This window comes from Sapajus apella, unplaced genomic scaffold (genome assembly GCF_009761245.1).
Source record: "Sapajus apella isolate SASKATOON/1434 unplaced genomic scaffold, GSC_monkey_1.0 scaffold8, whole genome shotgun sequence".
Lineage (NCBI taxonomy): Eukaryota > Metazoa > Chordata > Mammalia > Primates > Cebidae > Sapajus > Sapajus apella.
The window spans coordinates 34,621,847-34,640,539 of NW_022436948.1; the positions used below are offsets into that span (position 1 = coordinate 34,621,847).

At 35.1% G+C, this 18,693-nt stretch overlaps 1 protein-coding gene across 2 annotated transcripts in view; it reads right to left on the minus strand.

The window, feature by feature from the left end:
• Positions 1-6,820: 6,820 nt before the first annotated feature.
• The window catches only part of GBE1 (1,4-alpha-glucan branching enzyme 1), a 266,870-nt gene continuing 254,997 nt past the window's right edge, over positions 6,821-18,693 (minus strand). For both annotated transcript variants that reach the window (XM_032277180.1, XM_032277182.1), the window contains 2 exons: positions 16,129-16,246; positions 6,821-7,584 (listed from right to left, as the gene is read on the minus strand). In XM_032277180.1, the coding sequence (XP_032133071.1) occupies positions 7,528-7,584; positions 16,129-16,246 (175 nt within the window). In that variant the 3' untranslated portion in view covers positions 6,821-7,527. The remainder of the gene's footprint in view (positions 7,585-16,128; positions 16,247-18,693) is intronic.

Here is an 18,693-nt window from a genome sequence, read left to right on the forward strand (position 1 = left end):
TTGAACACTGTTAAGTGAGTTTAGGAAATACGGAGTTAAATAATGCTAGGCCAATTTCCTTATTATAGGAATTTTCAGGCCTTTAATATTTAATTTGCATCATGATTCTGTAAGGGGGAATAAAGTATGTGAGAGTTCCCAAACTTCGGTGGCAATGACGGGAGAAGGCATGAGGTTTTCCCTGCGCTGCTTCCCTTCCTGGACACAGGAAGACCCAGCCCACTCTGCAGTTAGGTGAGGGCACTATGAATGAGTTTTGACTAACAGGATGGGACAGAAGGGACAGTGGGAAGAGGATCAACCACTTCCATGTGTGGGCATTTCCTTGAAGTTCTTCAGTTTTCTTTTTCCATTATGGCTTTGGAGGTCACAGATTCCAGACAGCATATCTACAGGATGAATGAGAGTCCCTTCCTATTCTGTAATGAGATGTGATATACATAAAAAATAAACTTTTGTTTTGTCCGGTCATTAAGATTTTGGGGTTTACTTGTAATTTTGTCCTAGTTTCTCCTAGCTGAGACTTGCAGTCATGGCTCCTAATTTTTGAACATCTACAAACATCTTGTTTCTTAACACGAAATGTTGCTCCAAGATACATGGCTGAAAAGTATGCTCCCTTGAAGCTAAATGAATTATTTTACCTGTAGCATTAAGAGTAACTTAAATGAGAAATAAATTTTACCGGATATCCTGAGTTTTGTTTCAGAACGTTTTTATTTATTCACCTGTACACCGATGCCCAAATAATAAGCACATCTTAAAGGATGTAATCCAACACAGATCAACAAGAGATCTACATTTTAGACTTTTGCTTTCATGCAATCATGGTTTTAGACCTTTGCTTTATCTGTTGGTCAGGGAAGAAGACTGAAAAAACAACTTGCTGTCATTTTTCCAGACACTTCAGAAAACTGCTTTCTGGCTCCTGAGCCCAGTATTTTCAGCCCTGCTTTGTCTCCCTGGGACATTGGATGTAATTTGTTGTAACACTATGTTTCTCCAGTAAAGGAGAACTGTCTATTCAGGTATCAGGTATCTGTTTTTCTTACACACACACACACATACACACACACACAAACACACACACACACAAACACACACACAAATACACACACTATTAAACTCTACATCTCGTTTGGATTTCACTAGTTTTTCCTTAATGTTCCTTTTTTGTTCCAGAGTCACATCTAGGATACCACATTACATTTTGTTATCATGTCTCAGCCCCCTCTGGACTGTCTAGGACAGTCTCTCAGACTTCCTTGTCTGGCATTACCTTGCCTGGTAAGGTATTCTGCAGACTATTCCTGTGATAGTTACTCTCGTGTGTCAACTTGGGTAGAGGTAGGCTATCATGCCGTTGTTTAACCACAACCCAGGTGTTGTGGTTAGGTGTTGTTGTGAAGCCTAACACCAAGGATTAATTGGCATTAAGTAAAAGATATCACCCTCAATAGTGTGGTTGGGGCCTTATCCAATCAACTCAACAGCTTTACTAAGCTGCAATTGATAAATGAAAATTTTATATATAATTATGATGTGCCATGTGATGTTTTGATATATGTATAAATTGCGAAATGATTAAATCAAGCAAATTGACATATCCCTCATGTCACAAACTTACCATTTTATTGTGGTGAGGATATTTCAGATCTACTTTCTTAGCAATTTCAGATATATGATAACTTGCTATTAACTGTAGTTATTATGCTGTACAATAGATCTCCAAAACTTATTCCTTCTAACTGAAACTTTGTACCCTTTGACCAGCTTCTCCCCATCCCGCAACCATTGCCTCAGTCCCCAGAAACTACCATTTTATTCTGCTTCTAGGATTTCAACCTTTTTAGATCCCACATAAAAGTGAGAACATGCAGTACTATTTGTCTTTTGATGTCTGACTTATAATTTTTTTCTTTATAAATGAGTGGAATGGGGGATTTAAGAAATAAAGACAAGTTAGAAGTGTCGTGCTCAAATTTTTTTAGAAATGATGAGGATAAAGGAGAAATACAAATAATAATTCCTATGTCTCCTTATGGCAGAGACAAAGAAAATAATGACTTGCTAAGGAGTCATACAACAGTCATCGTAAGGCAAAATGCCCAACAACGAAATAAAGGAGAGTGTGACAGCAGGAGACAAAAATGGTGAACAAATGCAGATAGAGGATGACCCGGGGACAAGCTCTCAGTCTTTGGGACAGTCCTCCAAACTCATGCTTCACAATCTCACAGCAAAGTGGGGCATCCCACCTTCCCATGTGGCTTTAAGTGACACCCTCTCCTCCAACAAAGGCATGCAGATTCAATTAAAGGAAAGCAAGCAAACTAATACAAAGGACAGAGCCGGCTTTTGATCCCTGATTTAGAGATTTCCAGTGATCCTTTGTGTAAACAGCACAAAAGACAGCTGAGAACAGTGAGATCAGCACAGCCTAGACAAAGGTGGTACAATCATAATAATTTTGCAGTTTAAGAACAAAAATGTGTCCAGTACAGGAACACAGTAAAAAGAGAGGACTCAATATATTGTAGCCAAAACAGTATGTCTTCTAAAAAACAGATGTTTCAGTAAAGAAGTAGGTATTCTACTGCTTTCTCTACATAGAAAAGTCCCACTGAGTGATGCCCACTTACCATAAGAAAGAACAATAGAAGGAATAGAGATTGACTGTGTGTATGTATGCATGTTACATCATATGATCAGTTTTCATCAATAACTGACAGCATGGCTTGGGGCATGTGCGTAATTTACACACCATATTTTTCATTTATATTACTGGAGTCAATGGAAAGTGACACTACAAACAATTAAAAAAGAATCCTTATTGGACATAAATAAAGAAGTAATAAAGTTTTTTCATCTCCTCCTTTTCCTTTCTAAAGGAAATATAAAAGACTCATAAATAGTGTGAGGTGAAAAATTTCTAAAGATTTGAAACATATCTATTGCATTTCTTTGCAAAGGTCTAGAACCTTCTTTAAATCCAAATAAAATCATTTGTTTGGGTTTAATGCTTGTATGTAACCAGAAAAATACCTAAAATTGAGTACAAGTATCACACACAGAGATCAAGTGATTCACTGGCTCAAGTCAAATATTAGAATTAGTGAACTTTTTGTGTTTTCAGTTGACTTACAAATTATATATGTCTGTGTTTATTCACACATTCATGTTATATGTATATGTTGGAGGAGTTGATTCACACATTTACGGCTATTTCCTGTATTACCTTAGACAAGTATGCATAAACAATTTGAACATTTACTTCATTTAATTCATATTCTTGCGTGGCAAAGTAATTTGGCAAGATAGCTTTTTTGTTTTCTGCTTTTTATTGCCTTAGCGTTACTACCAGACAGATGTTGAAATTTCAGGTCAATGGTTGATATCTCTCCCCCATCTTCAAGAAATTTATTTAATAACAATGTGTGTTCTTAAGAGTACAGACTTTCATTCCAAAAAATGATGAACCAAACTGTTTCTACCCATGAGCTTTCTTTTGCAATTCTTGCTGCTTCTGTCACTTATTCCTTCTGCCTGTAGTCTACCTAGGTTGTGAGTAGGAGGGGAAGAGGGAAAGAAATAGAGAAACTCGACACCTGGTTGCTATGCTGGGATCTGAGATTTTTTATTTTGCATACAGTTTATATTGCCCTAGTGGTCACCATAAAGCGATTGTTAAATGTCATTCCCAAGGCTGGGTCATATTAGTGTCAAGCCTTAAAGTAGCTGGAACACTAAGAGGGCATTAAACTAACTGCAGGGAAAAGGAATTCACTGGGACATCCACACGTCCCAAAAGGAAACATAAGCAATGAGGCACTGAGAGTGAAGAGCTGGAACTTGAGCCCACCTCTCCTAACCACTATGCACACTATTCTTTTAAAATACAGCTCAGGCTTCCAGGTAAAACAGTCTACACAGCATATAAGAAGGCTAAAACACCTCTCTCTGGTCCAGCAGAAATGACAAGAAAAACTGTAAGTCATAAGTTAACTTCTGAAAGACATGTCATTAACATAAGCATATCTAGCATAAAATACATTTTTTTTTCATGACATAAACATTGCTTCCTCTGCACGGTTTTTGCCAAGGGTTAAAATCCAGATGTAACACTTTATGGAGACAAAAACACTTATAGCTACTGTATTATAATTCCTCACACTACCAATTAAGAAATTCTGCCCTAAAGCATGAATGTTTCTCTGAAATTCTCTACAAATCACCATTAATAAGATAACATAGCAGAGAAATTAGCAGGGAGTTGATTTGATTTCCCCCCACTAGAGGCTGGCTTTAGTTAGAAAATTTATCTACATTTCTATTCTAACACATTGTGAATGATAAATGAACTCTACTGCATAAAGGACATGACATTGCTATGCTATTTTCTTTCATCAGAATATTCTACCTCGCAAAGTTCATAGCTCAGTGCTTGTCCCCTTATAAGGAATAGAGAGAGAATGAAACTCACTACTCTGAAGACCTCAAGTTTAGGGCATGTCTCAAAATAGCAAAATGAAATAGTCTGAGAGGCACAAGGGCAGTCAGCAAGCTGATTCACTGTTTTGGTCTCTATCAGGTCTGTCTGCTTCAGCTCATTCTAAACAGGAAGAGCAATAGGGAAGCTATTTTACATTGGTTTCATCATCAGATTCAATAGCTTCAGGACCAGAGAAAGTAAAAAGGTATTTTTCCTGAAGCCGAAAGTGAGTGCAAGAGGAAAACACATTACCCTTTATCGCTCCCCCTACCCAGATCTGTCTGAACTCTCTTCTGTATTATTTGAAGAACAAGTTTCTTATTCAGACAACTTTCTGTATGATTCCCATAGCAATGGCTACAACACTGAGGAGTGACAACTGTGGAATTGATATTGCTAAGGGGAGTGCTTCAGTCAGAGAAAACAATACTTGCATTCTTTTATAGTTGTTACAAGATAAGTCAATTTATTGTCACTGGTTACTTTTTGATCTTGAGGAATACGGTGGCTAACTCCCTCATTTTAGGTTAGAGATGAACACGTCGGCTAAGAACAGGGCAAAGTGAGAAACATTAAATTTATAGAAAAGAGAATATGAGAAAAATTGACTCTCAGAGTTCAAGTGTTATAAAGTGAGAAACATTCTAAAAGAAATGTTTACAATTCAATTTTTGGCCATTATGAGCTATGGTATTTTCTGAGTAGGCTATTAAACTATTACTGTATGCATCACTAGCATTAGGTGTAAATCCTATTATGGATAATAGAGCAACTACTAGAACTGCTTTGCTAATATTAGAAAATGATAGCAAGAAATCTGTACTCATGTTTTCTAGAACATAAAAAAACAGCAAAAATATTTTTAAAAAGTCAACAAAGACAGGTCACTATCATTTCTGATGTTGGTAATAAACATGTCAGAGAAAAAACACTGTAAGGTACAAGACTAAAATTTTGCAACTCTGTTTTGATTATTGAAAACATTTAACCAATAAAAAACTTCCTCCAAGATGATATAACAATGAGAATGTTACTGATACATAAATGAAAAGTCCTACAGTAAAAAATACCAGACTATTAGAATGTTTTATAAGGGTCATCTATGCTGTGATAGAATCCAACTGCTTTCCATTTTGCACTCTTAATATTTTGTTTGTACGGGTTTTTGTTAATCCTATGTGGCAACATGCACTTATTGCTTTTCTGTGTGCGGGAGAAGGGCACTCGAGAGGAGCAATTAACTTACATTACATTATTAAATTCTAACTTTAGACTGTGAAATCTAAAGAACCTATTAGCAAAATCAATCAATATAATAAAAATATGGCATATAATTAGTCTGGTCTTCCTCACTTTGCCACAGGGGTCAAAATGAAAAGTAAATGGGTTCTAGGTGTTAAATAATTTATTGTAATTTCAAAACTATTCCTAATAGAAAAACAGTATATCTCTTCATACATAACAAATGCAAAAATAAGGAACTATAAACTAGAACATGACATATCATGCTTCATGGCTTTATGTTGTGTTTTTATCAATAACAGTCACAGTACACAGAACATGGCAGTGCAAAGATTTTAATAATGTCCATGCTACGGGAAAACCATTACAGATGACTTTCAATTTTCCCCAGCATGTATCATTATCAATTGGCACTGCTGATCCTGCCAAGAAATCAAAATACTATTCTGTTTAAAAGTTAAAGTAACACCTTTCACACTTAGATGCTCAAGGCTTTATTTAAAAACAGTTTAAAGATGATGGTTAATATACAGTATAGGTTTGGCTATAAAAATGTTTCTGTTGCTTATGTCTCCTACTGAGTTTTTAATGAAATAACTTAAAGCATTTCTAATTAATCACAAATAACCAGGCTAAAAACAAACAAAAAAACTCCCCAAGCAATCAGTATTAATATTAGGGAAAATTAGATCTTTAAAAAAAAAGTAACGGATACTTTATGTCCCATAAGTGCATTATAATCTCTCAGTTATGAATCAATGATCTTGGACCTGTGTCCTGATATTTAATTGACCAAGGGACAAATTCATGAAGAAGTATTCTACTGAGTGAGATACTTAATTTAGCTTCTAAAAATGTTTAGGTTTACAGCTAAGGAGTAGCTTAGATATCAAAATTGGTTAGTATAATTTCAAGATATAAAATTGTACCTAAAGAAAAAAAAAAATCTCCATGTTTCCCAGTCCATCATGTAGGAAGCATGGAGAAGAATGTATACGGTAAAGGTATTAGAAATGAGGTAAGGCATAGTAATATTCATTTAAAATCAAGCCCTATGATAATATAGCAAAATAAATATTAGCAAAGGCAATTTTACAAAAGCTTTTTATTGACTGAAATGAAAGACATTTTCTGAAATGCTACAATTACCATTTGGGGGTTTCAGAAAGATTGAGGTATTGGGATTTAACTAGATACTAAGTGGACAAGAGATCACAAAATAAAACTTATACAAAATGAGACAAGGATGAGTTAGTAGGTAATGGCTTTAAATTATCTTTGATATAATTCTTTATTTCATATCTCTACTTTATATTAATTATAGTATTTCTAGACACAATTTGAAAAAAAAAAGCAACAATCTTGGGACCTCATAATTTAGACCAAAAGATATCAGAACAAATACAGCCACCAAATATCCATCTTAAATACTGTATACATTTAACAGAAATAATCATACATGACAAATGATTCAAATTTGAATTTAAAAGAATCAAATAATTAGCCAGGAAAGCAAAATTTTAACATATTATATATAACTCTTCCATTTGTTAATCCTAGCTTCTCTGATGGCTTGAAAATATGGTCTAGGATTCCTAATATTTTCAACATATTCTGCTATCTACTTCTTAAAAGTTTGCTGTATTTGCATATACCAATATTGAATTTTAGACACCTGACGGTTTGGCTAGACAACTGTATTCTGAAAAGTATACATGTTATAAGCTGTGTGACAGTGATAACAAGAAAACAAAACACAAATCTGCATCTGGTGGAGCTGAAATCAGGCCTCTTCAATTCGGCGGATCCACATTCTGAAGGATGAGGGCCACTCTGCTTGGAATGTACACCTACGTCAAAACAGTTATGTCAGTGCAGCTGAAGAAAGTACCAAACAGGCTGTCATTATGTCAAAGAAACATAGGCATGATGTAGTCTCACATTTGTCTAAAGTACAGTTATCTTTACAATTTTCCCAGCTCTTAGAAGGCTCAATTTCCCAGTTCCAACAGTTCTGGCAGCAACATGACTACCATAAAGCAACCACCACTAGAGGGCTCCATACGACTTAATGAAAACCAATGCTCCTCACATAAGAATGATATAAATGGCCCTGTTTTGCCATGTTGAGGCTCTATCAGGTGGTGAAGGAAGGCTGCCCTACGGTTTACAATGTTACTACTTCACTTAGATGAAGACAAGCAATACACAAAGCACTGGTTTTGCATCAAGACACTTTTATTTGAAATCTTGTCTTTTTTTTCCTTTCAAGAAGAAAAACTGAAATATAAGGAATCCTAACTCTATTTTAGGCCGCTTTCCAATTTAAACCAATGAGTAAGCTTGCCATTGCACTCAAACTAGGATTCAGATTCTCTCCACGGCCTGCACAGCAGGCCTGACCTGCTCCTCCCTGCCTACATCTGGTATCCCGGCTCAGTTCCTTGCTTGCATCTTCACACACTATACTCCAGCCTCAGGAGGCTTTCAGTTTCCTGGACACATCAAACACTCCCCTTTTGTTGGATCTTTGCCTATGATGTGACTTCTGCTGTAAACACTCTTTGCCTTTCTGGTTCCTTATGCCTTGGAGAAATCCCAGTTATATGGAGAGGCTTTCCTTGACAACACTAGATAAGGTAGGTTCTCCATTTCCAATTATGGCAGCTCTTCTGAACACTTAACACAATTGGTGAATGATTTTTCAAGTTTACCATCTACTTCCCTCATTAGACTATGAGCTTTACAAAAGCAGAAGTTATACATTTTATTTCTAACTCTCAATTGGTGCTATTGGACAAGGTAGATGTTCATGATGACTGAATTTTAAAAATCAACAATGAACAAAGAAATAATAGTGGATCAACGGGTGCATATTTAACAAAGTATTCTCTAATATACCTGAAAAATTTTTTATAAAATTGAAAAGTGATTTGAACTGCTTAATGCTTACTTATATGCTAGTTCAAACAATATTAACAAAGCAAACAGTAAAAATAATATTATTGATGGTTGTCATTGTGACAATCTCTCTTCATTTCTGACTTTGCTGACATTTTACTATTTTCAGTTACTTTATCTCTAAATGAAAGCTTGCCTGATGGGGAAAAAAAAAAAAAAGGCTTGCAGAGGTTAGAACCACAGTGAAGGTGCAAAGCAAACATGACTTTAGGAAAAAAGTTAAAATAAAAGATAAAATGGTCGATTTTCACAGAATGAGGCTTGTATGTCCAATGGATCTCAACTCTGCAAAGGAACACAATGTTTTCTCTTAAGGTTTCACAATAAAGAACTGATATTACTCTTCAAAAAAAGTCAGACATATCAATACAGTTGGTTGGTTTTGAACATCAAAAAAGTTAAAGCAGTTTTAAAATGGTGGCATTTAAAGGAATTTATATTCTGGATTTAATGGCTAGAGAACAGTTTCTCTAATCTTCAATTAAAAGTAATAGTGATTTAGGGAATGAATATCATCTGAAAAAGATTAACAAATGCCAATAGTCACTGTGTAGCTCAATGTTTCATGGTCTGTTTTGCAGCCCAATATTTCCAAAAAGATAAATATTACATCCGTGTAGTCACTAAGTGTGAGAAAACCACGCATTTCAGTGCTACAAACTATTTCCCTATAGTTTACACATTGTATTTATATCTTATAACTATCACACCACATCAGAATTTCACTGCTAATACAATCCTTTCTATGCAATGTTTTCTTTTTGAGATACATAAGATGTTATGAGACTGATTCAATGAAAGGAAGCTGGAGTTATCCACAAATAAAGCAGGACTATTACCAAAGATCCAGACTGATCCAGTCCAAAGGAGGGCACATTTCCATAATCAAACTACAGACAAAATGAACACAAACCAAAGCAAAGAAAGAGAAATAAACCAACAGTCTGACTCAATCCATCCCATCAAAACAGGTACAAATTGAGACAGTGACCTACCCTTCTAAAGGAGTTTCCCATGTACTTACTAGGGGGTCTGGTCTACATATTTCATTTTGGAGATCACAGTAACTGAATTTAACTAATCAGTGGGACAGAAGGTTACAATTTGAGTGGTTCTGAATTGTTCTGCCATGAGTAATCTAAAACTGAAAACCATCTAAATATTTCAGTAGAACCAGAAACTGGACAAAAGAATTTCGGTTCCCTCTACATTCAAAACATTTCTTTGATAGAGTACTCTCCTACAATGCAGGTAAAAATACTCTAATTTAAAGTCCAAGCCTCCTGAGAAAGTTGCAGTGAAACACATTAGTCAGGCCTAGGATAAATAATGATAGGTCCCTGTAAGTGTGTGTTATAGTGATATAGCTCAGATTTGGATCCTATGCTTTCATTCATAACCTCATTATTTTGTTAAAGAAATATAATAATTACATAATGATAATTTAGAAAGAATCTTACTCTTTGATGTTTTGGCATTTGAGCTTCTCTAAATTTAAGAATTTTTTTTAACACGATAAACAAAGTTCCAGGTTTGTAATATATGCAGTGCAATATATTTCCATTTTGGTATTTAATGGTTAAAAATACTTCAAGAATACTCACTAACTGATGCTGGTCCTTTTATGTAAGGAGATTTATAATGACACTTTGGTCATTTACTTAGAGACCTCTTAATGCAATATGCTAAAAAACAACAAAACAAAACAAAACAAAACAAAAATAAAACCTGTGGTTCACATTGTATAATATCATTAACAGGAATATTTTATAATTATATACATATATTTCACTGCAGTGTTAATTACCAGAATGTGTTTTATTTTGCTCCAGAGCCCTTGTGGTACAGGCAACATGGAAGAATTTCCCTGAGCAAGTGATTTTTCTTAACTATGGCTACTTATGGGATTTTGAGTTTTCTTCTGAGTATGCAAATCAATTTTCTTAGTGGTTAGGAAATTACTACTAATTATACAAAAGAACTTAAGATAATCAGAGCTAACCCTTATGATGAGACAATTACAGACATGAACAATTTGGGGTTCCTAAAATTTAGTCTAAGTGTTGGCTCTGTAAGTCTCATTTTATCATTTTAATTCAGAAAATAGTTTTGATTCATATGGCAAGAGAAAAGAAACATGAACATATTTAAGTAGATTTAAACACAATTATTTTAGTATATTTAAATATAAAAAGCATATTGATGTAACTATATCTAGAAGCCACTTATTATGCATGTTACAGATAATATGCATGCTGATAAACATATCTCTATACCCATTTATTAGCCTATAAGCCCTAAACATTTTATACCTAGAATCACATTAAGAACACGTGACACTGAGCCTCTAATCCCAGCACTTAGGGAAGCCAAGGAGGACAGATCACCTGAGGTCAGGAGTTCAAGACCAGTCTGGCCAACATGGTGAAACTTTGTCTCTACTAAAAATACAAAAATTAGCCAGGCATGATGGCAGGAACCTGTAATTCCAGCTATTTGGGAGGTTGAAGCAGGAGAATGGCTTGGGCCTGGGAGGCGGAGGTTGCAGTGAGCTGAGATTGCATCACTACACTCCCGTCTGGGCGACTGAGTGAGACTCTGTCTCAAAAGAAAAAAAAGAAAAAGAAAAAGAACATGAAACAATGTAGTATACAGCCATGAGTTTCATTTTTTTCTAGCTATATGAATAGTCAGCTCTTCACAAAGAATCAAAATAGCACAGTACAATCCAATTCATTTATTAAGAGTCAAATGCATGCTAATCTACTCAGTTATTTTGATGACTTTAATGAGTTAATTATTACACTAACCATGAGTGTGACTAAAAAAATAACTGTTCACATAATGGTCTATTTTATGTCATTCAGGCAAAATGTTATTTTCCTCTAGGGCTAATAACTGAGTTACAAAATCTAATTACACATTTTTGAAAACAGGGTGTCAAACATTTTAAAAAAAGAACATTTTAAAATTAAAAAAAAATATTTAATTCTTTAAAGGCTATTTAAAAAATTATCTCAGAAGTTGTTAAGTTTAGAAATAGCACATACACATATAATTCTGGTACAATGAAAACATGCAGTGGGCTGGGCATGGTGCCTCATGCCTGTAATCCCAGCACTTTAGGAGGCCGAGGCAGGTAGATCACCTGAGGTCACAAGTTCCAGACCAGCCTGGCCAACATGATGAAACGTTGTCTCTACTAGAAATACAAAAATTAGCTGGGCGTAGTGGTATGTGGCTGTAATACCAGCTATTCAGGAGGCTGAGGCAGGAGAATTGCTTGGGAAGATTTCACCACTGCACTCCAGCCTGGGCTCTGTCTCACAAAAAACAAACAAAACATCATTCAATGAAAAAGTCTTCAGATTCTTTCATAGTTTACATACACACATTTTTTTCATAATTACAGTTTTTTGAAAAATAAAGGTGATATAAAATAATTTTAGTTTTCACATGTATGCTTTAGTTCATAAAATAATTTTCTAAGAAAAAATGCATTGTATTCTTTTATTCTAATTCTCATTATTTTGCACTGGGGTTAGGAGAAAATTGATGCTAGTATTCCTGTATAGAAATGCATATCAGCTCATCTAATTTATAAACATTAAAAAAGTGAACTAAAAATTCAGATTTTCTTTCTTCCAAAAAACAGTATTTTCATAATTTTGAATAGAGCAAAAGAGATTTTCCAACTGTTAAGTTGTATTACAACTTACAACTGAGGGGTAATAAAATGATACATCTATACCAAATCCTACATTTAAATCAATCTACTTTTGAACCTCCAAATTTAGAATGAGAGTAAACAGATTACTTCTTATTGATAAGAAGCCTAATTGCCAAAATAATTAGTGCTAAACCTGTTGCTTTATTCTCATTTTCATCATCATCATTCAGTTACTATACAGAAATCTACTTCATTTAAGACTCAATAATCTCTTTTCTCCCATTTGTGTCATGGAATTTTATTTTATGAAGCAGAAAAGAGAAAGGAAGTCCCTTGCTTCCAGCACACTGATTAACATACAGGTTAACATGCTAAGTTCCTGTATCAGGAATCAAAATATAGAGAAATGATTACGCTAAAATGGAGTTTCCAATAACTGCCAGTAAAGCAGACTGGTGGAGCTCTGCCCTATTGCTTTTCGACATCTGTGACATACTCTGACCTTAGCAAATAGGTTTCAACGGTGGCATACATGCAGTTATCCCCTGGCTTCACAGTTTCAATGGAGGGAGCACGCAGAGACAACTGAGGGAGCTAGAGCAGTACCTGCGGATGCTGCAGCATGTATGGCTATTTTAAGATTCCTTCAAGCTGTTTGTTGCTATCTTTGAAAACAGATTTGACACTTATTCAGCAGATCCTTTGGATTATTAAGTTTGCAAATTAAGCTTTAGCAAATGCTGTGTACTAGTTATGATAGGAAAAAATATTAAGGAAGAAGGAAAAGTTATATCTTGTTCTTCCTTCTTCCTTTTAGTCTGTGAGTATGGGAAGCGTGAGTGATCTCACTAGAAGTGGTATAAGACCTACAGGACTAGGCTGGGCATGGTGGCTTATGCCTATAATCCCAACACTTTGGGAGGCTGAGGCAGGCAGATCACCTGAGGCCAGAAATTTGAGACCAGCCTGATCAATATGGTGACACCCTGTCTCTACTAAAAATACAAAAATTTGCTGGGCGTGCTGGCTGGTGCCTGTAATCCCAGCTACTTGGGAGGCTATTCAGAAAATAGTTTTGATTTATACGGCAAATAGTTTTGATTCATATGGAAGGCTGAGGCAAAGAATTGCTTGAACCTGGGAGGTGGAGGTTCCAGTGAGCCAAGATTGCACCACTGCACTCCAGCCTGGGCGACAGAGCGAGGCTCTGTCTCAAAACAAAATAAACAAAACAAAACAAAACAAAACAAAAAGACCTACAGGATTTACGGTCATGTTTAAGGAACTCCACCAGATCCCAGCACATATGAGTCAGTTTAATGAGGAGTTTTCTTATAATGAAGCATTGTTAGAATAGGTACATTTGTTAATGTGGTTTTTTTTCCCCCCTCTGGCCCTTTGCTGAATAACTTGGGTAAGAAGGAAACCTGTTTTCCTAGATTTTCTGTATTTTACTGATCTGGGTGGGATCCCTTAATCTGACATCAAAACCAGTGATCATATCATCTGGAGCCTAAAGGTGTATTTAAATGAGTAATTCCTGAAGCACCCGTAGTCATCAGAAACAGGATGCTGCTGCTGGGAAGAGAGGGCTAGCCCTTATCTCATGGACTGCGTTGGATTAGAATTCTCCTACAGCAGTGTTAAGCTCTTTTCTATTTCTCATGTCCTTGCAGTTCTGTCCTCCTCTATGTATTTATTATTGACGCTTACGAGATATTCTTTATTCTACCTGATAATTTAAAAATGCATTTTTCACATTGGTGAGATCAATGCAATTAGTGCTTGAAAAGTAATCTCCTGATGTTGCCGAAACTGGTAAGTTGGCTTGTTTTAATAATGCCAGCATATCTTTACTCTCACGAAATTGAAAGGATGCCAAGGTATTTTTTGCCCACCTCCAAAGAGTCTGAGTTGTCGCCTAAGATTATAATTTCCCCAAAGTTGGGAGAAGGTATTCTTAATTGTTTGTCCTTAAAACACTTAGTATTTTGACATGTTGAAACTACTAAATAATAATTGCCTAACCATGACAATAACAACTTTAAAACACAAGTGAAATAGCATTTTACAGTTTCTATAAAGCTTGGCCATGTTTATGAGTTTATGCGTCCTAAGAATCTCTTGCCGTAGGTAAGATAATAGGAATAATCCTCATTTTACAGGTGGGGAAAGTGCAGTGCAAAAAAGTTAAATTACTCAATTTCTCAGTGAGTAAATGGCAGACTAGGGGCAGGATGCCAGGTTCTCTGCCATGCTGTTTTGTGATCTTTTCACAATACCATCAGGCTCTCCTTAGCAGGAGCCTGTTGGGATATGTGGACATTTAGAAAAGCTGACTGGGTAAGAGTTTTTCCAACTCTTTCCAGTCTAGTTTAATTGGTGAAAGTTCAGTTTTACTGCAGTCAGTTGCTCCTTCCCCACGACTCCCCTTTGTGAGCTCCGTCATCTTTCCTAACCCCTAAGGGCCTCTAACTCTTTTGATTATTTCAGGACTTTATGGTAATTTTCTTACTCACTTTCAAAACTATTTTTATCAATCTTATTTTACAAGTCAAAATTGAATGTTCTCACTGACTACAGTAATAATTCCTTGAAGAATGTGATACTACCCTTGAGCCTTCTCTCTTAAAAACATATATCATTCTCCAAATATATCTAAAGCTGTATCAATGTCATCATCAACACACACCCATATGCACACACATACATTTAGGGTAACACCTAATTCTCATAGGACTTTTCACTGCACTTTCCTCACAGCCCATAATCCAGCAACTCAATCTTTGTAATCCCTGCTCTTTTCAGTTATTTTATGCTGTGACCTTTGGCCTACCACCTTTACGTATAATACGGCTGCTTACTAAGCTCATTGCTGGCATCACTCTAAGAGGTGAGAAAATAACAGAAAAATGGAAGACCTAGGGGTGCCATTCTCATGCCTGACTTTATACCTAAACTTTTGAAAAGTGAGAGAATTTAATGAAATAAGAGCTTTAACAGCTATGGTAAAGTTATATATTTGTTAGATACCTCCTGGAATTAGGAATGGTAGATGTGGCTTTGAGCCTACTATATGGCCATAAATTAAATAAAGAATTTCCCTGAATCTAGAGACTTACTAAATTCTACATATTTAAAAGAATTTTAATCTAGTAGTTTAAAGTAACATTCTATCATTCTATTTGTGTCAACATCACAATGTAAAAATTAGTTATATAATGCTTCCTTCAGTAATATAAGAAATCCAGAGAATTTTATAACTAGAATGAATTCAGTCTTCAATTTACTACATGAAAGAAAGATACATTTTTCCTTGACTCCTTTAAGGTGTTTTAAATTAAACTTCATTTGCTAGTCAATAATGTAGAAATATGCTTAATATAAAATGTTAGGGAGAAAACAAGAACAGAAGGAAAGTGAAAATTCTTGCATAAAGAATAGAAATATTCATAATTGAAAGAAAAATAAAAAAAACTGCCTTCTGCTCATTTCTTGAGAAATAGTTTTGAATCCTATTAATATTTAATTTTTGCCAATTGTCCCCTAAATATCCTTTACTATTAGATTTTCCAAAAATCCAATTTAGTCCAGTACCACATATTCCATCTGGCCAAGTGTAGTCCCCTCTCCCTAACTCCTTTCCTTCATGCTTTTATTCCATGTTGCTTATTTGAAGAGTTGTTTATTTGAACAAGAACATTACTAAAGGAATAAAAGGTTAAATTAAAATGGCAGGAAATATGTTAAGAAACTTACTTACCAAAAGAGAACAGGGACGCCCATTATGTTCAAAAGCCTCAGAAAAAAAGTCAGTGCTGTGGTCCAGTCTCTGATGCCCTCCATACTCTGCGGCATCTGAATCTAGCACAATTTTGAATGTATAGCTCTTAAGGAGTTAACAACAGTCGAGGAGTTGAATGAGACATTGTAAAATATTTGCTGAGAGAGAAATTTAAAAGTGAGTATTTGAGCAGTATTAAATCATAATTTCTGCTGAGAACTCAATTCTTCTTTCAGAAATTCTTTGTTCAGAAATTCTCATGTTTGAAAGGGGTTTCATAGGCTACCTACTGCACACACCCATGAGATTCCTGTTATACTTCCTTCACGACTCATCAGGTGATCACCAGCCTGGGACGAAACATACCTAATCTACCTTTCTCTTCGAGCAACCTATTCCACTTGTTATAAATTATTCCCCACACTGAACAGAAATTTTGCTCCTTGGGATTATATTATTTCTACCTAGACAAGTCATAAAGAATAAGTTCAAAATGTAGTCAACTTTTAAATATTTACTAATAGTTATACTGTCTCCGTGTGTCTGCTACATATATTACTAAATACATACAGTCAGCCTTCCATATCTGTGGATTTTGCATCGTGAGTTCAACCAACTTCAGATAAAAAAAATTCAAAAAAGAAAATGGATCGTTGCATCTGAACTGAACATCTGATTTTCCACAAGTTGTTAGATAATATTACCATATTTACAGCAACATTAATAAAAGCTATCATTATGTTCAAACTTATTAGGCTCAAAATATCTAGAAATGGTACTTGATACAAAAATCCACAATTAAATATGCATTGGTATCTGAGAAATCTCAAGTTTCTTCCAGCCTAAGTAGAAACACAGATAGTTTAAGTGTTTTTGTTTTGATTTTCTGGTAAATAAATCATTAATCTCATAAATGTTAGTATACTTTCATTACTGCAAAAATTATGACATTAATAGAACCTGTGAGCAATGAACAATGAGCCAGCATTTTCAACCCTTGAAAATTTTTGTCTAAGTCAGAGATGAAGATGGACATGCTACAGGAAATTTTGCTAGCAGGGTTGCCTCCATTTTAGTCAATCCAGGTCAGGCTTTTCTAATTCAAATTGAAACTGATAATCAGAATATTACTGTGCTGAGAAAGAGAGAAAGACTGAGATTCAAATGATGAATACTAGGCAGAGGGACATTTAAAGTCACTCAGCATAGCAGAAAATGACTTAAGCCTACCAAAATATTTAGTGCTGAAATATGGATAATGAAAATAAATAATCAAAGACATGGCAAATAATGAAACATTGTGGAATATAAAAACTATTGAAATAGAAGTTTAGCTTTTGTTCTTCATTCCAGTTCACTAAATACTTGGAAAAAATCTTCCAAAAACTAAAACAGTAGAGTTTAGAAAATAATGATCTAGAGTGCTTTAAAAAACAACTGAATTAAAATATCAATTAATGAATTATTGGTTAACAACATAGGCTTTTGATAGCAGTGGCTAAATAAGATAAGCATATCATCAAAAGCAATGGTTCCCAACCTAGGCATTAAGAATCACTGACTGGTAGCTATATTCTATTTTAAGTTCTCACTGAGTGAGTATATTATAAGGGGCTGGGAATCTATATATGCATTAGGCATTGTCTAAAGACTAAATTATGTTATTATGCACATTTGACACTATATTTCAAAGAATATACATGTTTTTTATTATTAAAATGAAGATTATATTGTTCCCTTCTTTGTGTCCATGTGTACGCAATGTTTAGTGCACACTTATAATTGAGAACATGAGGCATTAGATTTTCTATTCCTGGGTTGATTTAACAGACATCAGGGCCTACTTGAGGGTAGAAGTTGGGAAGAGGGTGAGGATGGAAAAATTACCCATCAGGTACTATGCTTATTACCTGGGTGACAAAATAATCTGTGCACCAAACCCCCCAAACAGCTAATTTACTCAGTAACAAGCCTGCACATGTACCCCCGAACCTAAAAGTTAAAAGAAGAAAAGAAGCCATTAGGCCTAAACACTTTATATACCTTTTACACAATAATGATCAGTTATGGGAATGTGGTAAGACATAAGAGCTTGTGCTGGGGACAGTGAATTGTGGGAAAGCAATTAGGAAATATATGGAGGAGAGTGATGGAAGACAGGGGTTGTTTTAGTAGGTTTGTTTGTACAGGTCTATTTCAGTGTGGCTTCCCAATCTCTAGTGATAAGAATGTCTCCTATTATGGGCACAGGAAAGCCACTTTTCTCACGGGCAATTTTATGATTTGCTTTTAGGTGGAAAGTAGGAGATCAAAGAGCATCTGTTGTTTCTCAAACAGCTTCAACTCAAAATAATCAACAAGCCAAAGTGGCACATTTTGGGGTAGCATGTTCTGAACCCCATCCTAACCAAATTCAACTTTTCAATAATACTAGAGATGACTACTTCCTCCTATGAACACTTTCATTTTAGTCACCTGAACTATAATTTTTTTAAATGTTACAGGAAAATTATTTAAGGTTCCAAAACTAAAAATAAGAATTTA